The following is a 24,487-nucleotide window of genomic DNA, read 5'->3' on the forward strand; positions in this document are numbered from 1 at the left end:
ATCCCGCCTTGACTATTGTAACTCCCTCCTCATTGGCCGACCTCACCGCAGGCTATCCCCCCTCCAGTCTATCATGAATGCTGCTGCCAGACTCATCCACCTTACTAACCGTTCTGTATCTGCCATCCCTCTCTGCCAATCCCTCCACTGGCCTCCACTCAGTGTCCTCCACCCCTCTCTGCCAATCCCTCCACTGGCCTCCATTCAGTGTCCTCCACCCCTCTCTGCCAATCCCTCCACTGGCCTCCACTCAGTGTCCTCCACCCCTCTCTGCCAATCCCTCCACTGGCCTCCATTCAGTGTCCTCCACCCCTCTCTGCAAATCCCTCCACTGGCTTCCATTCAGTGTCCTCCACCCCTCTCTGCCAATCCCTCCACTGGCCTCCATTCAGTGTCCTCCACCCCTCTCTGCCAATCCCTCCACTAACCTCCACTCAGTGTCCTCCACCCCTCTCTGCCAATCCCTCCACTGACCTCCACTCAGTGTCCTCCACCCTTCTCTGCCAATCCCTCCACTGGCCTCCACTCAGTGTCCTCCACCCCCTCTGCCAATCCCTCCACTGGCCTCCACTCAGTGTCCTCCACCCCTCTCTGCCAGTCCCTCCACTGGCCTCCACTCAGTGTTCTCCATCCCTCTCTGCCAATCCCTCCACTGGCCTCCACTCCGTGTCCTCCACCCCTCTCTGCCAATCCCTCCACTGGCCTCCATTCAGTGTCCTCCACCCCTCTCTGCCAATCCCTCCACTGGCCTCCATTCAGTGTCCTCCACCCCTCTCTGCCAATCCCTCCACTGGCTTCTGATTGCCGAACGGATAAAATTCAAAACATTAACAATAACATATAAAGCCATTTATAACTCTGCCCCAAATTACATCACCAATCTTGTCTCCAAATATCACCTAAACCGTACTCTCCGCTCCTCCCACGACCTCCTGCTCTCTAGCTCCCTTGTCTCATCCTCCCATGCTCATCTCCAGGACTTCTCCACAGCTTCCCCCATCCTCTGGAACTCTCTACCCCAATTTATCAGACTATCGCCTACTCTGCTCACTTTTCAATCTCTGAAAACCGATCTCTTCAGGGAAGCCTATCCTGCCCTCAGCTAATAATGGAATCTTCTACTCTTCCAACCAGTCCATCCCCCACAGTTACTACCTTTTGTACCACTAGCCCCTCCCTCCTAGATTGTAAGCTCCCAGGATCAGGTCCTCCTATCCCTCTTGTATTGAACTGTATTGTTGCTGTATTGTCTCCCATTATATTGTAAAGCGCTGAGCAAACTGTTGGCGCCATAAATCCTGTATAATAATAATATATAAATCCTGTATAATAATAATATATAAATCCTGTATAATAATAATATATAAATCCTGTATAATAATAATATATAAATCCTGTATAATAATAATAGGAATGCATTAGTGAGACTTTTGCTGAGATACATTCTCATGAAAGTCTTTCTGTCCTTCTAAACTAAACTAGCAATAATGAGAAACTGTTTTTAAATTCAACCTCCGGCCTTCAGTCTTGCACAGTTGTACCGGCTCATCTCCTGGACTGAAATGGCTCACTCTGATTTCACTGCATACTGTGAGCTCCCCACAATGTGCATTAGAAGCTGCAGCAAGTCTCGCCTCACATGCTGGATGGAGGACACAGCATCATCTAGCACTTGATTCTCCTGCCTATCTCCTGTCTGCCCATTTTACTCATTTGTCTTTAGTTCTTTTCATCATGGAGGCTCAGCATCATATGTTGGGGCGTATTTACCGCGAGGCAATCAAGGTGTATGCCTTGGGTGAAATTTTTGGGTGTGTGGGGGGGGGAAGAATAATAATCTCATCATTGGTACACAGTTTTCCTGCAAAATGATTAGACGGGACAGGCACGTTCATTTTTCTCGTATGATACCAGATCGTACGATTATCATTTACTCAGTACTGTTTTTGTCTGAAAATACAATACAATTATATCACTTCCAAATTTTTATTCTGTCCTACAAGAATTTGTGTAAATTTAGTAACCTCTTTGATATGAGACTAGCATGCAAAAAAAAAAATACAATAATTTGTTCGATGTTCTCATCGTGTGTGCGGGGTTTAACCACTTGCCGTCCGGCCGCTGTATATAAATGGCCGGTCGGTGGCAGTGCAGGTTCATAAACGGTACCCACCAATTTGGATTGTGCACGCTCCCTGTGTGAGGTCCCGACCATGTGATTGAAGGATTCAGAGGGTACACGATGCCACACAGACAGCAGTTCCCCCACACCCTTACATGATCACTAATTGGCCAATCAGTGATCACATGAACAGTAGTAAGCAAGATGTCACTTCTGACATCATTGCTTACTACGTGTGAAATCTGTGAATGATCACAGAGGTCACATGGTACAGGGCCATTCACAACAGCCTTGTACCATGTGACAAGCTGTGACCAATCACAGCTCTCACAGTATTTCTCAATGGTTGCAAGAATGCAGCCAGAGAGAAGGAGAAATGATTGCTTTTGCAGCCTTTATGGGTGTAAAAGCAATCAGTGTAAAAAAAATCATCACCCCCCACAAGTAGTACAGTGTCATCATGGTGATATTGTATTGCTATGGTGACAGTATGTTAAAAAAAAAAACAAAAAAAACCCAAAACATAAATAATAATATAAATAAATAAAATAAAAATGTAAAAAAAATTATTAGAAAAATTATAAATTTTGCTTATAAACTAATTTGGGTTATTTTTTTTTACTAAAAAGATAACTGAATAAATGTTGGCCAAGATTTATGAAGAAAGATTATTTATTTGCAAAATTGTATAAGAAAAACACCTTTTTTCAAAATTTTTGGCTTTTTCATTTATATAGCAAAAAAAAATAAAAATCCCAGCGGTGAATAAATACCACCAAACTAAAGTTTTATCGGTCTCAAAAAAATGCTAAAAAAAATTCATATGGGTACAGTGTTGCATAACTGCGCAATTGTCATTCAAAATGTGATAGCGCTGAAAGCTGAAAATTGGCCTGGACAGGAAGGGGGTAAAAGTGTCCGGACTGGAAGGGGGGGAAAGCGTCTGGACTGGAAGGGGGGGAAAGTGTCCGGACTGGAAGGGGGGGAAAGTGTCCGGACTGGAAGGGGGGAAAGCGTCCGGACTGGAAGGGGGGAAAGCGTCCGGACTGGAAGGGGGGGAAAGCGTCCGGACTGGAAGGGGGGAAAGTGTCCGGACTGGAAGGGGGGAAAGCGTCCGGACTGGAAGGGGGGAAAGCGTCCGGACTGGAAGGGGGGGAAAGTGTCCGGACTGGAAGGGGGGAAAGTGTCCGGACTGGAAGGGGGGGAAGTGTCCGGACTGGAAGGGGGGAAAGCGTCCGGACTGGAAGGGGGGGAAAGTGTCCGGACTGGAAGGGGGGGAAAGCGTCCGGACTGGAAGGGGGGGAAAGTGTCCGGACTGGAAGGGGGTGAAAGTGTCCGGACTAGAAGGGGGGGAAAGCGTCTGGACTGGAAGGGAGTGAAAGTGTCCGGACTGGAAGGGGGGGAAAGTGTCCGGACTGGAAGGGGGCGAAAGTGTCCGGACTGGAAGGGGGGGAAGTGTCCGGACTGGAAGGGGGTGAAAGTGTCCGGACTGGAAGGGGGGGAAGTGTCCGGACTGGAAGTGGTTAAGCCTTGTAGGCAGGGTGAAATGTGTCAGTGGATGTTGCCTGGGAGGAGTCAGGCTGAAGCTGCATCTTACTCTGTTCATTATGGTTGATCTTTCAGGACTTTTTATTGGCTTGTTATGTGCAAGCCAACCAGAGCCGGAACAAGCTCTCCTGAAACCGGGACCCATATGCTGAGTGTTCTGCCCACACATCTGCATCATTCCTTCACTGGAATCTGTGATTGAAAAAACTACAAGTCCTGTCTGCCACTGCGACAGATGGCTTGTAGTTCCCATTGAATACTGATCAGCGCCCTTGTAGTTCACTGACCGTTCCTGTAGCTGAGTCACTGTCTGCCTGTACAGAGATATGAGCAGAGAGCAGGAGCCTGACATTGCACCTGTCATCCATTGATGATGGGTGCAATGCTCTGCAGGCTCAAGTATAAAACAATAATAAGCGCACAATATTTTTACCTGCAAAATCCTGTGAACTTAAGCCATAGACTGTTTTAATCTCGAGCGGTTCAGCAGGGACCGGCTGAGACTGGAACCTTCTATGGGCAGCTGATTGTACTCAAGTCGATCCATTGATCGATTTGGGTATAACCAGTATGTCGGATTATTGTCAGTGGCTATAGCGGCTAGCAATAATCGCTGTGTGTTCTCCTGGCGGAGGGGCGGGGGGACAGGAGAACACACAGAGATTATTTATAACCACTGACAATAATCGCAGGAAAAATCCGACATACTGGGTACACCCAAATCGATCGACGGATCGACTTGGGCACAATCAGCTACCCATAGAAGGTTCCGGTCCCTGCTGAACCGCTCGAGATTCAAACTGTCTGTGTTGATGTAGGAATAAACGAGAAGAAAATCACGCGGTCTATGGCCAGCTTTAGCCTTTACACGTCATCTTTAACACTGGACACATTTATTGCTTGAGCAATCATTCATTCATTCATTTGAATGGCCAGAAAAAAAATTACGATTCAGGCGAATGGAATAAATGAACGTCGAAGCGCTTGACGTTCCTAAACGTGTTTTCAAAACATGGTTTTGGGCACCTTTTTTAAGCAGCCAGGAGAAAAAGCGCTCAGAGAAGCTGGGCAGACATCCAATGTGAATGAGGCCTACAGCAGATCTCCATCTTTGTAACAACCATCGTCATGTATGCTGTTCATTGAACAGGGACATTTGTGAGGATTTTTATGCGCCTCCTTTAGTCGCGGTGGAAATATTTCATAGAAACCGTTTGCTAAAGAAAACCGTTTGGGATTTCACACCGTCTTTCCCCCAAACTTTTATAAAACCTGCAAACCAATGTTTCATACAAGTCATTGTAAAGAAGAGAATGGTGGCCCAGTGTAGACTGGTGCTGTCTAAGTTTTGCTCACCGACACTTTGGAAGAAGGGACAACATCCAGCCAGTGGTCGGTCTCCTTCTCGCTGAGGTCCCGCAGTGATATCGAACACTTGCTGATCGTTCTCTTTCGTGGCGTCAAGCTGAGGACCTTGAAGACCAGCCTCACTTTCTGTAGGGTTTGTAACTTAATAGCGAACACGAATGTCTCCATAAACTCCATGTCCTGCAAAGAAAGATTGTAAATTCATACAAAGAAAGATAACTAGTTGGTTGCGCTACTCCATGAGGCCATGGAAGAGGTCTCCAGATCTACTCGGACCTTGGTTGCGCTACTCCATGAAGCCATGGAAGAGGTCTCCAGATCTACTCGGACCTTGGTTGCGTGACTCCATGAAGCCACGGAAGAGGTCTCCAGATCTACTCGGACCTTGGTTGCGTGACTCCATGAAGCCATGGAAGAGGTCTCCAGATCTACTCAGACCTTGGTTGCGCTACTCCATGAAGCCACGGAAGAGGTCTCTAGATCTACTCAGACCTTGGTTGCGCTACTCCATGAAGCCATGGAAGAGGTCTCCAGATCTACTCAGACCTTGGTTGCGCTACTCCATGAAGCCATGGAAGAGGTCTCCAGATCTACTCAGACCTTGGTTGCGCTACTCCATGAAGCCATGGAAGAGGTCTTTAGATCTACTCAGACCTTGATATATTTTATGTTCCTAGGGGCCAAAATAGCCATTGTGACCACTTGGAAGAGCCCAGTGGTGGATTTAGTGGTGATGAAATAAAAACTATCGTGGATAATGATCAATGGAAAGATAGTTAGTGTTTTACATGATGCTTCTGCAAGGTTTGAGAGGGTCTGGAACCTGTGGAGAAACTACGTACAATCCCTGTCCTAATAACCTTTGCTATTGTGGTTGGGCTTAGTGCTTGGGTGGGCTGCAGTGCTTTCCCTCCCCCCCCATCCACGTTTTTGTCTTTTATTTTCTTCTCTCCCCTTGAAGATATGTTGGTAAGCCATCACGATGGGTCATATTGTGCCTACAATATTTCCCGATACGGAATAAAGCGGGTACCTTGCTCCGGCCTACTGAACTTTACTTATCAACCTCTCCATTTTTTTTTTACTTGACTTTCTTTGTTCGATTATATGACGGTGTATCTCAATCTCTTTAAGTTTACTCCTCGCAGCCCTCCAGCTGTTGCCAAACTACAAGTCCCATGAGGCATTGCAAGACTGACAGTTACAAGCAGGGCCGTGGTTAAGGGGGTACCACCAGTCCTCCTGTAGGGGGCCCAGGCCAGCAGGGGGGGTGAATTGGATGTAGGCAGGGAGGGAGCTCAGAACAGCGGAGGGGCAATTACTGGAACTGATCCCCTGTATGGCTCTTTCTGCAGCAGCTGAAAGCTGACTTCTCTCCCTCCTGTTGGCTTTCAACTGCTGCAGAGCAAGCCAAAAAGGGGATCAGTTCCAGTAATTGCCCCTCATCACCCTCCTTGTGCACCCAATGTTCTCCCCTGCTGCCCAGGCCCCCCCGCACCCCCCATAGTGCTGCCGGCTACCCTCCTTTCCTTCCCACCAGCAGCTACAGGCATTGGGACAATAGGATCCTTCTGAATGGAGAGTGGGGGAAGATTCCAGTAAATATGTCACATTTAACAGCCCCTTCCTTTCCTGAATGAACATAACGAGCGATCAGTACTGATCACTTGCTGTGTTCATTCATAACTGAAGTATAGTAAACTGTGTTTTTTTTTTTTGTTTTTGTTTTTTGGGGGGGGGTGGCCCTGTCCGGTCGGCTGTATGGGGCCCCATGGTTGCCCTGGTTACAAGCATGACTCCCAAAGGCAGAGGCATGATGGGACTTGTAGTTTTGCAACTGCTGGAGGGACACCAGTTTGACACCCCTGGTTTACTCTATTCACCATGTGTGCTTCAATTGTGTATATATCTTTCATGTGTCGCGCCTGCGTTGTGGGATTTTATTTGAATTTGTCATACTAACCGCCAAAGCCAAAGGCGACTACTCTGTCCTCCTTCTCCTAGACCTCTCCGCGGCCTTTGACACAGTCGACCACCCCCTCCTCCTTAATAAACTACTCTCCCTTGGCATCAGAGACACCGCCCTCTCCTGGTTCTCGTCCTATCTATCCCAACGCTCCTTCAGCGTTTCCTACAACGGCGCCACCTCCTCTTCCCTCCCCCTCTCTGTTGGGGTCCCCCAGGGCTCTGTCCTTGGACCCCTTCTCTTCTCCATCTACACCTCCTCCCTTGGCAAACTCATACACTCCCACGACTTCAACTACCACCTCTACGCTGATGATACTCAAATTTACCTCTCCACCCCTCACCTCACCCCCACATTCTCCGCCCGCATCACTCACCTCCTAAACGACATCTCTGACTGGATGTCGCTCCATTTCCTCAAGCTCAACCTCTCCAAAACTGAGCTTCTCGTCTTTCCCCCTTCCCGTGCCCCCCCCCCCCCCCATCCTTTCCATCACCACCAACAACACCACCATCAATCCCGCCCAGCAAGCCAAAGTCCTTGGCGTCATTCTGGACTCAAACCTTTCCTTTCAACCTCATGTCAAATCACTTACAAACACATGCAGGCTCCACCTCCGGAACATCTCCAAGATACGCTCCTTCCTTACCCCAGACACCGCTAAACTACTCGTACACTCCCTGATTATCTCACGCCTGGACTACTGCAACTCCCTCCTCACCGGCCTACCCCAGTGCAGGCTCTCCCCGCTTCAGACCATCCTGAACTCAGCGGCCAGACTCATCCACCTCACCAGCCGCTCCACCTCTGCCACCCCCCTCTGCCTCTCCCTCCACTGGCTCCCCATTGCCCAACGCATTAAATTCAAATTGCTCACCCTGACCTATAAGGCCATTCACAACACTGCCCCTAACTACCTCACCAACCTGATTCCCAGGTACCACCCTACCCGTACCCTTCGCTCTTCACTGGACCTCCTTCTATCCTGCTCCCTGGTCTCCTCCTCCCACGCACGACTGCAAGACTTCTCCAAGGTCCTCCCCCATCCTCTGGAACTCACTACCCCAATCCATCAGACTGTCACCTTCCCTCCTCACCTTCAGGCGCTCCCTGAAAACCCACCTCTTCAGGGAAGCCTACCCCACCCTCACCTAACAGCAGCTGCCCTTCCCTCCTCCTACCACTCCACCCCCCACAGCCGTTTCCTCCTGTACCTCTACCCCCTCCCTCCTAGATTGTAAGCTCCAAAGAGTAGGGCCCTCTTACCCCTTGTGTGCTGTTTGATGTTACTGTACTGTTTCATGTATTGTCCCCCCCTCTATTGTACAGCGCTGAGCAAACCCTTTGGCACTATATAAACTCAATAAATAAATAAATAAATGAAAGGCCTACTGCTGTATTGTTATTCTACTGTTTACAACTTTAATAAAAACATTGAAACGGACAAAAAAGAAACTAGTTAGGTGAATGAATTTGGTGGTAAGCCCAGGATGGCAGTTGTGGCATTTGTTATGTATCTAGTTGGCTAATGTGAACTCCTGGCTGCATATTCTCATTCAACTCAAACTGTATGTCAGAGAAAAAAACATGTTCAGTACATTTCTGCAACACACGCATATTTCCTCATGTGTTATCCTTCTTGTTGCAGGTACAAACAGAGGGGGACTGACAACTCATGGGGCCCCCAGGCAATAGGGGATCATGGGGCCCCTGTGTCCTTGCCCAAACTCAAAAAAGCCTATGAAAAAGGTACCAGGGGCATCTCATGGGGCCCCTTACTGACCCCGGGTCCTCGGGCAGTGCCTGAGTTTCCAAATGGTCAGTCCGCCCCTGGGTACAAAGTAGTATGTTGAGTAGCCAAAAGTTCCTAAATCTCTTACTGGGCTGACAACACAATGGGGGAAGGGCTGCTGTTAGAATTCACTGGGCCCCATACATCCACCCTGGCAGGCCCCCCCCCCCAAAAAAAACCCACAATACTTCAGGTATGAATGAACACAGTGAGCGATTGGTACCGATCACTTATTGTGCTCATTCAGGAAAGGAGGGGGCTGGTAACCACAGTACCACATGCCTAGAGTTTGCATGTTCTCCCTGTGCCTGCGTGGGTTTCCTCCGGGTACTCCGGTTTCCTCCCACACTCCAAAGACATGCTGGTAGGTGAATTGGGTCCTGTCTAAATTTTGTTATGAATCGAAATTCGGATGAAAATTTTAGTGATTTGAAAATCTGGATGTATCCAAATCTCTGAACCAATGGTGAACTATGAGACATGATGCAAGAGATTTGGATACATCCAGATTTTCAAATCACTAAAATTTCATCCGAATTTTGATTCATAACAAAACGAATCGCACATATCTACTGACCACCATGGCTGATACTTTTGCATTGTGTTTCATAGTTCACCATTGATTCAGAGATTTGGATACATCTGAATTTCGATCCATAACAGAACGAATCACCCATATCTACTGACCGCCATGGCTGATACTTGTATCCAAATCTCTGAATCAGTGGAGAACTATGAAACAAATCACACATATCTACTGACCGCCATGGCTGATACTTGTATCCAAATCTCTGAATCAATGGAGAACTATGAAACAAATCACACATATCTACTGACTGCCATGGCTGATACTTGTATCCAAATCTCTGAATCAATGGAGAACTATGAAACAAATCACACATATCTACTGACCGCCATGGCTGATACTTGTATCCAAATCTCTGAATCAGTGGAGAACTATGAAACAAATCACACATATCTACTGACTGCCATGGCCGATACTTTTTTGCATCATGTTTCATAGTCCACCATTGATTCAGAGATTTGGATACATCCGGATTTCCAAATCACTAAATTTTCATCCGAATTTCGATTCATAACAAAACAAATCACACATATCTACTGGCCGCCATGGCTGATACGTCTGCATCGTGTTTCATAGTCCACCATGGATGGGAACACGGATCTAACATGGATCTCACATGGATCGGAACATGGATCTCACACAGATCTCACACGGATCGGAACACGGATCTCACACGTATCTCACTCCAACCCCTACAGGTGTGTAAAGCGGCTACAATATTCAGCGCTGCTCTGCCCCTGAGAAGCAGCCCCGGCACACCGACCCGTCTGATCCCAGATAAATCGATGTAATTACACGAGCAATTATCCGGCATGTCAGCGGGAAGGAAATCCTTCAACGTGGCCGGTCCCTAATGACACCCTTCAGCCAGCACTCACCAGAGCGGCTTCCTTCGCAGAGGATTTGAAGTGGACGGCTTTGGGGAGGGTAATGGTGCCTTTAATGACGATGTTAGGAGAATCCCCGCAGCTCGACGGCCAGTAAAGGTCTTTCAGCTAAAAAAAAAAAGGAACAGAAAAATGAAAATTCGGGTTCAATATCCCAACATGGAACCTGAAAATATTTACATCTCAAAATAAAAGCAATCACACATTTGAATATCTGAAGTCCCTATGAGGGAGGATTAAAGCGATATTAAACCCAACACATAAAATGTCACATATTGCAGCTCACTGATTCTTAGATGTGGTGGGTGCATTAGTTTTCTTTTTCTCCCCCCCCCCCTCTGTTTTCACTGGTGATCTGGCCAGTAACACACCTCCTGTATTAGAGTGCCCCCACTCTGGATTAAGGAGCACAGAGGGCACTGTTGGATAGCAGCATTGTCAGTCTGGGGGGGGGGGGGGACTGTTAGATGTACGAGCGGATTTAGATGCACTAACAACCTTGGAATTCAGCATACCTGGGAATAATGAATGCGTGTGTCCCATCCTCCAACCCAACATCACTTCAAGATCAGGGGTTGGTGAATAGGACCATGGCACCTGACGGGGGGGGGGGCACAGGCATCGGACACACCCAGAATTGTCGAATGCCAAAGATACTCATGGAGTACATACATAACATGCACTAGATCTCCTGTTTGTATTGTCCAACATTGGGAATGACAGTCTTTTTAACTGTTAACAAGAAATAAAAAAAAATATATATACATATATATATATATATATGTGTGTGTATGTATCTATGTATATATATATGTGTGTGTGTGTGTATCTATGTATATATATATGTGTGTGTGTATGTATCTATGTATATATATATATATGTATGTGTGTGTGTGTATGTATCTATGTATATATATATGTGTGTGTGTGTATGTATCTATATATATATATATGTGTGTGTGTGTATGTATCTATGTATATATATATATATATATGTGTGTGTGTATGTATCTATGTATATATATATGTGTGTGTGTGTATGTATCTATGTATATATATATATATATGTGTGTGTGTGTATGTATCTATGTATATATATATGTGTGTGTGTATGTATCTATGTATATATATATGTGTGTGTGTGTATCTATGTATATATACAGTTGCAAGAAAAAGTATGTGAACCCCTTGGGATTACGTGGAGTTTTGCATGAATTGGGCATAAAATGTGCTCTGAACGTCATCTAAGTCACAACAATAGAAGAACACAGTCTGCTGAACATAATACTACACAAACATTAGATGTTGCCATGGTTTAATTGCACATAACATGTAAACATTCACAGTGCAGGGAGGAAAAAGTATGTGAACCTTTGGACTTAATAACTGGTTGACCCTCCTTTGGCAGCAATAACCTCAACCAAACGTTTCCTGTAGTTGCAGATCAGACCTGCACAACGATCTGGAGTAATTTTGGACCACTCCTCTTCACAAAACTGTTTCAGTGTAGCAATATTCTTGGGATGTCTGGTGTGAATCGCTCTCTTAAGGTCATGCCACAGCATTTCAATTGGGTTGAGGTCAGGACTCTGACTGGGCCACTCCAGAAGGCGTATTCTGTGCTGTTGCAGCCATTGTTTTGTTGAATGACTTGTATGCTTTGGGTCATTGTCCTGTTGCATCACCCATCCTCTGCAGAGCTTCAGTTGGCGGACAGATGGTCGTACGTTTTCCTGTAAAATGTCTTGATAAACTCTGGAATTCATTTTCCCATCAATGACAACAATCCGTCCAGGCCCTGAGGCAGCAAAGCAGCCCCACACCATGATGCTCCCTCCGCCATGTTTCACAGTGGGGATGAGGTTTTGATGTTGGTGTGCTGTGCCTTTTTTTCTCCACACATAGTGTTGTGTGTTCTTCCCAAACAACTAAATCTTGGTTTCATCTGTCCACAGTATATTTTGCCAGTAGTGCTGTGGAACATCCAGGTGCTCTTTTGCAAACTTCAAACGTGCTGCAATCTTCTTTTTGGACAGCAATGGCTTCCTCCGTGGTGTCCTCCCATGTACTCCATTCTTGTTTAATGTTTTCCTTATTGTAGATGTGTCAACAAAAATGTTAGCATGTGCCAGAGATTTCTGTAGGTCTTTAGCTGACACTCTGGGATTCTTCTTTACCTCATGCAGCATTCTGCGCTGTGCTCTTGCAGTCATTTTTACAGGATGACCACGCCTAGGGAGAGTAGCAACAGTGCTAAACTTTCTCCATTTGTAGACAGTCTGTCTTACCGTGGACACATGAACATCAAGGCTTTTGGAGATACTTTTGTAACCCTTTCCAGCTTCATGCAAGTCAACAATTCTTGATCGTAGGTCTTCTGTGAGCTCTTTTCTGCGAGGCATGGTTCACATCAGACAGTGCTTCTTGAAACCAGTAAACCCAAAACAGGTGTGTGTTTTGTAAGGGCAGGACAGCTGTCAGCAACACATCCAATATCATCACACTGATTGGAGTCAAGGTTGGCTCACTCCTGGCTCCAATTAGCTCTGGGAGACGTCATTAAGTTAGGGCCTCACATACTTTTTCCTCCCTGCACTGTGAATGTTTACATGTTATGTGCAATTAAACCATGGCAACATCTAATGTTTGTGTAGTATTATGTTCAGCAGACTGTGTTCTTCTATTGTTGTGACTTAGATGACGTTCAGAGCACATTTTATGCCCAATTCATGCAAAACTCCACGTAACCCCAAGGGGTTCACATACTTTTTCTTGCAACTGTATATGTGTGTGTGTATGTATGTATATATATGTGTGTGTGTATATACGGTATATATATATGTGTGTGTATGTATGTATGTGTATATATATATATGTGTGTGTATGTATGTATGTGTATATATATATATATATATATGTGTGTGTGTGTGTATATATGTATATATGTATGTATATATATTTAAAAAAAAAAGCTATGACATAAAGGTTACATTTATTTACTCAAGTCATAAAGTTTTATAATATATTATTTACATTGTATTACATTGTATTTGTGTTGCATTGTCGATCATCCAATAAAACGTTCACTGGCAGGTTTATGAAGCTCTCTGACGTTAATAAGTATTTCTTTTATTTACTTATGTCTTAGAATTGTATAATGTTGTAAATGGTTATATATTATTTACATTGTGTTGGATTGTATTTGCATTGAATTGCTGATCTTTCTTTAAAATGTACTCCTGGAATCTATCACCTTTGGTATGGCGCACTTGCTACATTTTACATATTTGAAGAACATTACGGAGGTTGCAGTGCTGAAATAAAAGGAAGATTAGAGGGAATACGTATTGTCCTGAACAATCCTGATATCATCTTCTATTGGACAGGTTAAGGGCAAAAGCAAAAATTGAATATATTTTGTAGCTTACCAATCATTAGGTTTAGTTTTTTCCCCCTCTGCTTTCCCCTGGTGATCTGGCCAGTAACAAACCTCTAGTATTAGAGCACCCCCACTCTGGATGAAGGGGTACATTTAAACAGCAGCATCCTCAGTCTGGGAGGAGGGGAGTGCTACATATATTAGCAGATTTAGATACATTAACAAATTGAAACCAAACTCCAGCTAACCTTTTGTAATCAGTTACAGCAACTGTGTTTTGTTTTGTTTTTTATCCTTTTGGGATAAGGGTTTCACATAAAAAAAATAAAAGCTGATCATTGTAAGCACCACTGTTTGGAAGGGGCGTTTTTTGGCTGGAAAACCCACCCAGAACTAGTGGGTTTCTAGAGGAAACCGCTCTAATGCAGTCCATACATGGTTCAAACTGCAAACGATTTTTCATCCGAAAATCGAAAACGGTGTTCGCTCAGTAATCCGATGGTGCCATCAATGATTTTGAAAATCGTTCAACCGAGTCATAGAGTTCCCCCCATATAACAGGCGACACTTCTGCTCCTTCCAGGTCACGGCTCATGGCGCATATTCTTTTCAGAAAAACGATCGTACGATTTGACCATCATTGAGTCGAAAATCGGTCGTTTTTCACAAATTATCCAACATGCCCAATCACCGAAAAGGGGAGGGGCCACAAAAATCGGTCGGTGCCATTGACCCACTAACAGAGCGAAAATCAGCCGATTATTCTTAGGTCCGATTTTCGGATTAAAAATTGGCGGAATTTTGACCCATGTATGGCCGGCCTTCATCCTCATCCACACGGGACGTTTTTACAGCGGCTGTTTTTGGCTTTTGATGTTTTTTTCTACAGCCAGTAAACCCCCCCAGCATGTTATCCTGTGTGTCCATCCCTGGCGTGTTATCCTATGTGTCCATCCCCATCATGTTCTCCTATGTGTCCATCCCCGGCGTGTTATCCTATGTGTCCATCCCCGGCGTGTTATCCTACATGTCCATCCCCAGCATGTTATCCTACGTGTCCATCCCCGGCATGTTATCCTATGTGTCCATCCCCGGCATGTTCTCCTATGTGTCCATCCCCGGCATGTTATCCTATGTGTCCATCCCCAGCGTGTTATCCTATGTGTCCATCCCCGGCATGTTATCCTATGTGTCCATCCCCGGCATGTTATCCTGTGTCCATCCCCGGCGTGTTATCCTATGTGTCCATCCCCGGCGTGTTATCTTACGTGTCCGTCCCCGGCATGTTATCCTATGTGTCCATCCCCAGCATGTTATCCTATGTGTCCATCCCCGGCATGTTATCCCATGTGTCCATCCCCGGCATGTTATCCCATGTGTCCATCCCCGGCATGTTATCCAATGTGTCAATCCCCGGCATGTTATCTTACGTGTCCGTCCCCGGCATGTTATCCTATGTGTCCATCCCCAGCATGTTATCCTATGTGTCCATCCCCGGCGTGTTATCCTATGTGTGTCCATCCCCAGCATGTTATCCCATGTGTCCATCCCCGGCATGTTATCCCATGTGTCCATCCCCGGCATGTTATCCCATGTGTCCATCCCCAGCATGTTCTCCTGTGTGTCCATCCCCGGCATGTTATCCTATGTGTCCATCCCCAGCATGTTATCCTGTGTGTCCATCCCCGGCATGTTATCCTATGTGTCCATCCCCGGCATGTTATCCTATGTGTCCATCCCCGGCATGTTATCCTATGTGTCCATCCCCGGCATGTTATCCTATGTGTCCATCCCCGGCGTGTTATCCTATGTGTCCATCCCCAGCATGTTATCCTATGTGTCCATCCCCAGCATGTTATCCTATGTGTCCATCCCCGGCATGTTATCCTATGTGTGTCCATCCCCAGCATGTTCTCCTATGTGTCCATCCCCGGCATGTTATCCTATGTGTCCATCCCAGGCATGTTATCCTATGTGTCCATCCCAGGCATGTTATCCTACGTGTCCATCCCCGGCGTGTTATCCTATGTGTCCATTCCCGGCATGTTCTCCTATGTGTCCATCCCCGGCATGTTATCCTATGTGTCCATCCCCGGCATGTTCTCCTATGTGTCCATCCCCGGCATGTTCTCCTATGTGTCCATCCCCGGCATGTTCTCCTATGTGTCCATCCCCGGCATGTTCTCCTATGTGTCCATCCCCGGCATGTCATCCTATGTGTGTCCATACACACATAGACTGGAATCAATGTTTCTTGGCTGGATAAAACCCAGAACTAGAGGGATTCTAGTTTAGCTGTAAAAATGCTCTAATGCTGAAAAACGCATAAAAACATGGTAAAATTATGCAAACCAGCATTTTTGGATTTTTTTTTGAGCAAGAAAAAATGTTTTGTAAAAAAAAACAACCCTAAAAAACACAAACATGGCAAAATGCCGCTAAACATTAAAAAAAGCTGAAAAACACAAAAAAAAAGCTGAAAAAGTCACGTTTTTAATGTGACTTTACACAGCTAACATTACCAGCGTTATCAAAACACAACGCTGAAAAACACAGCAAAATGCGGTAAATCGCTAAATCGTGGCAAACCAATGTTTTTGGACTTTTTTTGACCAAAAAAAAAATTTTTTTTTTTTAGTTAACCACTTCCCATCCGAGCGTTGTATATAAACGGCCGGATGGTGGCAGTGCAGGGTTGGGTGGCCATTTATAAACGGCCTCCCCACACCCTGCTTCTACTCACTCCCTGGGAGCAGGTAGCACCACAATCCTCCGGACACAGTGAAGCACCGATCGTCGGACGGGACCTCTGAGTGAGGTCCCGATCATGTGATCACTGATTGGTCAATCAGTGATCACATGCAGAGTAGTAAGCAAGATGTCACTTGTGACATCATTGCTTACTACATGTGGAATCTGTGAATGATCACAGAGATCACATGGTACAGGGCTATTCACAACAGCCTTGTACCATGTGACAAGCTGTGACCAATCACAGCTCAATCAGTAGTTCTCAATGGCTGCAAGAATACAGCCAGAGAGGAGAAATGATTGCTTTTACAGCCTTTATGGGTGTAAAAGCAATCAGTGTAAAAAAAAAAAAAATCTTCATCACCCCCCACAAGTAGTACAGTGTCACCATGGTGACACTACTGCTAGGGTGACAGTATGTAAAAAAAAAATATAAATAATATAAAAAAATGTAAAAAAAAAATGTTTCAAAATTATAATTTTTGGTTATAAAATAATTTGGGTTATTTTTTTTTTACTAAAAATATAACGGGATAAACTTTGGCCAAGGTTTATGATGAAATAATATTTATTTGCAAAATTTTATAAGAAATACAATTTTTTCAAAAATTTGGGACTTTTTCATTTATATAGCAAAAAAAATAAAAATCCCAGTGGTGAATGAATACCACCAAAATAAAGCGTTATCTGTCTCAAAAAAAATGCTAAAAAATGTCACATGGGTACAGTGTTGCATGACCGCGCAATTGTCATTCAAAGTGTGATAGCGCTGAAAGCTGAAAATTGGCCTGAACAGGAAGGGGGTAAAAGTTTCCGGACTGGAAGTGTTTAAAAAAAACCTCTAAAAAATGCAAACGTGAAAAATCGCCGCTACACGCTATTACAAAAATGCAGAAAAACTCACATTTTTAACATGACATTACACAGCTAACGTTACCAGCGTTATTAAAACGCCCCGTGTGCATGGAGCCTCAATGTTAAATGGTTATTCTCATCCCTGTAAACTGATACATCTGCAGCAGAGCTTGTTCTTTTGAAAAACAGACTTACTGGCTGGTTCACCAGATGAAAAACTAATGCAGCCACCACATCTAAGAATTGGTAAGCTGTAATATAATAAATGTTTGCTTTTTGGTTTAACCCCTTCAAAACCGGAAACTTTCACCCCGTTCCTGCCCAGGCCAATTTTCAGCTTTCAGAGCTGTCGCACTTTGACAATTGCACAGTCATGCAACACTGCACCCAAATGAAATGTATATTATTTCTTTCACATAAACAGAGCTTTCTTTTGGTGGTATTTAATCACCGCCGTTTTTTCAAAAAAAAAAATTTGCTGAATAAATGAGAAAAAAACCCTAACATTTTGAAAAGAAACACTTTTTTTTTTTTTGCTTCTGTTATAAAATTGTGTAAATAAAAAAATCTTTCTTAATGAATTTAGACCAAAATGTATTCTCTTACATTTCTGTGGTGAAAATAACCCAAATCAGTGTTTTAAATTTAGGCCTCGTCAGGGGCGGACTGACCATTTGGAAAGTCGGGCACTGCCCGAGGGCCCGGGGTCAGTAGGGGGCCCCATGAGATGCCCCTGGTACCTTTTTCATAGGCTTTTTTGAGTTTGGGCAAGGACACAGGGGCCCCATGATCCCCTATTGCCTGGGGGCCCCATGAGTTGTCAGTCGCCCCTGGGCCTCGTGCACACAGGGCATTTTTGCAGCCACTTTTAAGGGCGTCAACTGTTTTTTGTTGGTAATGCTTTAACATAAACATGATTTTTTTTTTCCATGTCCAGCAGACAAACTTTGCATTCCTCCATTTTCTTTTCATCTTAACTGCCCATAACGGGCGCACTGTCCTCCTTTTAACCCCCCTGGTGGTATTCCTGAGTGTAGCTCGGGGTAAAGTTTCAGCACCACAAGCGGTAACCCCCCCCGAGCTACACTCGGGAATACCCTGCGGCGCTTCTCTGCGATCCCTCGATCACTTACCTTGTCCTGCGCTCCCGCGATGTCCCCCCTGCAGTGTCCCCTGTAATGTCCTCCGGCCGATGCCGGCATCTGTCTTCCGGGTTCCGTTCCCTGCGACGTCGGGACGTACGGGGGATGGAACTGGCGGGAAATTTGAAAATGACAAAAAATGACATTCACTAAATCCACTAAAATCACATAGTATAACATTCCTGTATCAAACCATTTCACATACATTGTGTCCCGAGTGCTTTGTCCGGCGCCCTGCCTGCATTTTTACTGTTCTTTCTGCCTGGAAACTGAGAAACGTCCATGGCGTCCAAAAAGCGTCCCTTTAGGTCAGACGCGGTTTTAGACCGGCTAGAGAACAGCGATAGTAAATCAGAACCACTTGCAGAATTGAGTGATAATGATTGGTGGGGGAAATTCCTCATCAGACACTGAAAACGATTCTGCGACTGAGCTCAGCGATGTGCGAACTTGGCGCTATATTTCACATTTCAGTGTTTTTGGTTTGATTATATTATTGAATTACATTTATTATTATTATATTATTATTTTTTATGATTATTTATTAAATTATAATTTATGATTTCGTGTTTCAAGTTTTATCCTCCCCGGGATGTTTACTAGACTCTTGTTCGGACAGATTTTAGTGAGTTATTCCTAAATATTACAGGCTACAATAACAAAAATACATATTTCCATGCAAAAAAATGGTACCACTTTGAGCACAGAAATACTGACATAATCAGACCACTAGGGAGAGCCGGGCAAGCTATCCTGATTCAAGTGTAGTCGCGTACATCGCTTCCAGTCGCAGTGTGCGGCAGAACCCTGAAGATGAGCCAATTGCTTCTTGTTCTTCCAAACAAACATCCGGATCAGTCATCTGATTCCAGGCAGTAAGAACTTGCTCGCTGATGCTGCGTCATTCGGCGTATTCGATGACACTGTCATTTGCTTCCTCCGTGCCAAAAAAGCTTTCAGTGATCGCATACCTATCCAAGAAGTGTAGGTGAATCTGTGTGTTGCAATTTTTTTTTTTTGTCTATTACACGATGAAGGTACAGGCCATAGACGGGTCGAAAAACGGCCGTTTTTTAAAAAAAAAGAAAAGAAAAATTGGTAGTTCAATCGGCTGACGTTACCACCAACGGTAAAAAAAATTGGCCGATTTTTGTCCCGTCTACGGCCGGCATTTAACCCCATAATTAAGGGACTTCTGTCTCTGCAGAGAGCTCCGCTATTATATTTTACTTGAAAGTATTGCGGTTGCAACAATGTATCTATTTGTATCCATTTTGGATACAGATGTTTTTATTTGGATACAAATAGATACATTTGTTGCAACCGCAAGACTTTCAAGTAAAATATAATAGCGGACTGGAATTCTTATTCTTCTTTTTCTTCTCCTTCTCCTCCTCCCCCTTCTTTCTTCCTCTTCCTCTTCTTCTTCTTCTTCTTCTTCCTCTTTTTTTTTTTTTTCTTCTTCTTCTTCCTCTTCCTCTTCTTCTGCTTCCTCTTCTTTTCTTCTTCTTCCTCTTCCTCTTCTTCTTCTTCCTCTTCCTCTTCTTTTTCTTTTCTTCTTCCTCTTCCTCTTCTTTTCTTCTTCTTCTTCCTCTTCTTTTTCTTCTTCCTCTTCCTCTTCTTTTTCTTTTCTTCTTCCTCTTCCTCTTCTTTTCTTCTTTTTCTTCTTCCTCTTCCTCTTCTTTTTCTTCTTCTCCTCCTCCCCCTTCTTTCTTCCTCTTCCTCTTCTTTTTCTTCTTCTTCTTCCTCTTCTTTTCTTCTTCTCCTCCTCCCCCTTCTTACTTCCTCTTCTTTTCTTCTTCTTCTTCCTCTTCCTCTTCTTTTCTTCTTCTTCTTCCTCTTCCTCTTCTTTTCTTCCTCTTCTTCCTCTTCTTTTTCTTCTTCTTCTTCCTCTTCCTCTTCTTTTCTTCTACTTCTTCCTCTTCTTTTTCTTCTTCTTCTTCCTCTTCCTCTTTTTTCCCTTCTTCTTCTTCCTCTTCCTCTTCTTTTCTTCTACTTCTTCCTCTTCTTTTTCTTCTTCATCTTCCTCTTCTTTCCCTTCTTCTTCTTCCTCTTCTTTTTCTTCTTCTTGCAGGTCACGGCTCATGCGCAGATTTTTTTATCGGTAAAACGTTCGGGCGATTTGCCCATCATTGCTGGGAAAATTGGCCAATCATCAAAATTTCCAACATGACCGATAAAAAAAATGTGCCCAAACCTCGAAAAACGGCCGACCAATTAACCCACTAACGGTGTGAAAATCGGACGTTTTTTTTTTTCGGCTGAAAAATCGGCCGATTTTTGACCCGTCTATGGCCTTTATTAGGCAGGCCTTAGATGACACCATTTTTCCTTTCCCTTCCACCATGGGCACAGTTTAAAAAACAAATGATTTGAGTTTTTCTGTGAACTTCAAAATGGCGGCACTACGTTCTTACTTGTAACACAGTGATCCAGATTTGTTCCACGTCGGTGACGTATCGCAGTTTGAAATTCAGCCTTCCGAATTCCCGCTCGTCTCCAGACAGTGTTATTGTATCTGCGGCCAAAAAAACCCCAAAAAAGTCTGTTCATATAGATTGTTACAATTATCTTAGTAAATATCAAAGCCGACATGCAAGCAGATCTAAAATACACAAATGGCGCAGCTCTGTATTCAATAATACATCATTCAGCCCGGGATCACATATATGCGATTCGTCCAGGAACTGCCCCGCATTCCTCTACAGATCACATGCGATTTGTGTGCGGTGCGATTGGAGTCGTACATCGCAAGGCTTATGTTTGATTTTTGAAATGTGAGTGGGACTTGTATTATTTTAGTAATTTGGTGCAATAAAACATTAATACACCATGGCAGCATCTTCCTTTCTCTTTCTGGCTGTATGAGGAGTCATCATTTCCGGGACATCTTCCGGGACTGCTTTACGGTACCTTTTGCCCACCAGTGAGGAGGATTGACTCTACGTTGGACCCTATACCTGCAGGAGGGGGTCCAGGTTCCCGATCGGTGTGGTATTATTCTAAAAGGCGTTTTGACCCAGTGAGGTCGCTTCATGGAGAAGCCCATTCAAGACCAAAGATCCATCCCAGGATCCAGAGAGGGGATCTCCTGTATACCCAGGCAGCAACACCCACCCAACCCTTAAGGGGACCTCTGGCTGATTTGGATCAACGTAGTGTCCTGAAGCTATCTACTGTGCCGATCGCCCTTCAGAGGGAGGATAATCCACCACCTGGTCTACCCTGATCTCCTTAAGAGGATATCTGGCTATATATTTACATGCGTATTTATGTTGCGCATCTGGTGAGTGTGCAATTTTACTACACCCATTTGCACAAGCACCGGATTATCATTGAAGCAGGCACCTTCAGAGCACTATTTGTCACTTTTGAACTTCTGAATTTTTTAAATTTATTCATCATTTATCCATCTATGAGCTTCATTATCTACTTAATTGCTGAGTCACTTTTAGAGAACATATTTTTTAGCACTGCACTGTGATTTAGTGGAGGCCAGGGGCGGACTGACCATTTGGAAACTCGGGCACTGCCCGAGGGCCCGGGGTCAGTAGGGGGCCCCATGAGATGCCCCTGGTACCTTTTTCATAGGCTTTTTAGAGTTTGGGCAAAGACACAGGGGCCCTATGATCCCCTATTGCCCAGGGGCCCCATGAGTTGTCAGTCCGCCCCTGGTGGAGGCATACATCTAATCGCACTGCACCCGCACCAAAAACGTGCAGGACCCTTTTTTTGGGTTCGCACTAGAATTGGATCGCATGGGTATTCACACCTATGCGATCCGATTTCGCACATCGCACCATGTTTTGCGGACCACTTTCGGGGTGTTGTTAACATACACACCCGCATCGGTTCGCATGAACAGGGTGGGATTCTGATGCGGTGCGGAATTTGTACTAAAAACGTTGCGAATTCCACACCGTGTCAGTGTGAACCCAGGCTAAAGGTATTTTTTAATGCAATCAGCCCATTCTCTTACAAACAGCATGCTGATGAGAGGAGAAAGCAGAGTGACAGAGATGAGCTCATCATTGAACTGCTTTCACTATCCAGTAATATCCTGAGGGAGGGTCAATGAAAGCCTGGCTTAAAGTGGTTGTAAAACCTCAGACATGAAATATGAACAAAGCATATCCCTCTATAGTGTGTACTTGTCTCAATGCAGACCATTAAGTGTCATATCTGTCTGCTATCCGCATGAGTCACTTGTGAGACACGTTTTCCAGACACCAAGAGAAATATGGTGACAAGGGAGGGCACAGCCTGTGATTGACAGCCTCCAATCAGCTTTCAGAGCTCTCCTCACTGATGTAACTTCAGCTCCCCATCCCCACTTTTCAGGGCTGAGAGATCTTGTGTAAACTGCACTTTGATTGGATGTAGAGCATTGTATTCTATAGTTTAAAGGACCTATCAAGAACTAAAATAACTTGGCTTGCATAGCCTCCCTGGCGGCATTCCCGAGTGTATCTTGGGATAAAGTTTCAGCACCACAAGCGGTAACCCCCCCCCCCCCGAGCTACACTTGCAGCATTGCTCCGCGATCCCTCATATGCTTACCTTGTCCTGCGCTCCCGCGATGTCCCTCCTGCAGTGTCCCCTGTAATGTCCTCCGGCCGATGCCGGCATCTGTCATCTGGGTTCCGTCCCCTGTGAGCGTCGGGACGTACGGGGGACGGAACTGGCTGGAAATTCAAAAATTTTAAAAAGTGACATTCACTAAATACACTAAAATCACATAGTATAACATTCCTGTATCAAACCATTTCACATACATTGTGTCCCGAGTGCTTTGTCCGGCGCCCTGCCTGCATTTTTACTGTTCTTTCTGCCTGGAAACTGAGAAACGTCCATGGCGTCCAAAAAGCGTCCCTTTAGGTCAGACGCGGTTTTAGACCGGCTAGAGAACAGCGATAGTAAATCAGAACCACTTGCAGAATTGAGTGATAATGATTGGTGGGGGAAATTCCTCATCAGACACTGAAAACGATTCTGCGACTGAGCTCAGCGATGTGCCAACTTGGCGCTCTATTTCACATTTCAGTGTTTTTGGTTTGATTATATTATTGAATTAAATTTATTATTATTATATTATTATTTTTTATGATTATTTATTATATTATAATTTATGATTTCGTGTTTCAAGTTTTATCCTCCCCGGGATGTTTACTAGACTCTTGTTCGGACAGATTTCAGTGAGTTATTCCTAAGAATTACAGGCCTACAATTAAAACGCCAAATTTCCATGCAAAATAATGGTACCGCTTTCAGCACCAAAAATCTGAAATAATCATACCGCCAGGGAGGTTAAAACAATAAAAATGACTTCATCACAATCCTAAGGTTTTACAATCAGTGGAACGGTGTAAACCATATATATTGTTTTGGCCGGATCCCCTATGGAATGAGTAACTTTGTAGGTGGTGGGATCAGTGTGGAGTATGTTGAGTCTGCACATTTATTTATGTAGTGATGGAAATCAAGCAGATTTCTGGTCATACCGAGGCTGCGGTTGCTCCCTTGTGAGTCTTTCCTGGAGGAATTGCTGCTGCGGACGCTGGAGACAGAATCGTATCTCTGAAAAACAACATAGCTACATAGTTAGTCTGGCTGAAAAAAGACAAAAGTCCATCCAGTTCAACCATTAAAAAAAAAAAAGTTATAATCCTACACCCACAGATGATCCAGGGGAAGGCAAAAAACCCAGCAAAGCACGATCCAATTTGCTCCTGCAGGGAAAGAATTCCTTCCTGATCCCCCGAGAGGCAATCGGATATTCCCTGGATCAACTTTCCCTATAAATGTTATATCCAGTTATATTCTGTGTATCCAAGAAACAATCCAGGACTTTCCTACAGCAATCCACTGAGCTGGACTCAACCAACTCTGGAGGGAGTCTATTCCACATTCTCACAGCTCTCACTGTGAAGAAACCTTTCCATGTTTGGAGATTACATTTCTTTTCCTCCAGATGTAAAGAGCGCCCCCTTGTCCTCTGTGATGACCTCAGGGGGAATAACTATATGAACCACTGATGTATTATACATGGTGATCATATCCCCCCTTGTGTATTATACATGGAGATCATATC

The 24,487-nt window shown here is 44.6% G+C and overlaps 1 protein-coding gene across 1 annotated transcript in view; it reads right to left on the reverse strand.

Annotated features, from left to right (window-relative positions):
* Positions 1 to 24,487, reverse strand: part of TC2N (tandem C2 domains, nuclear) — a 78,243-nt gene that overhangs the window by 22,850 nt on the left and 30,906 nt on the right. Inside the window, exons 5-8 of the mRNA XM_089663828.1 lie at positions 23,898 to 23,973; positions 20,814 to 20,914; positions 10,261 to 10,377; positions 5,027 to 5,218 (exon numbers count right to left, since the gene is read on the reverse strand). Coding sequence (XP_089519954.1) covers positions 5,027 to 5,218; positions 10,261 to 10,377; positions 20,814 to 20,914; positions 23,898 to 23,973 — 486 coding nt within the window. The remainder of the gene's footprint in view (positions 1 to 5,026; positions 5,219 to 10,260; positions 10,378 to 20,813; positions 20,915 to 23,897; positions 23,974 to 24,487) is intronic.

Source organism: Staurois parvus, unplaced genomic scaffold (assembly GCF_062004578.1).
Source record: "Staurois parvus isolate SC_StPar_1 unplaced genomic scaffold, SC_StPar_1.0 ptg001780l, whole genome shotgun sequence".
Taxonomy (NCBI): Eukaryota; Metazoa; Chordata; class Amphibia; order Anura; family Ranidae; genus Staurois; species Staurois parvus.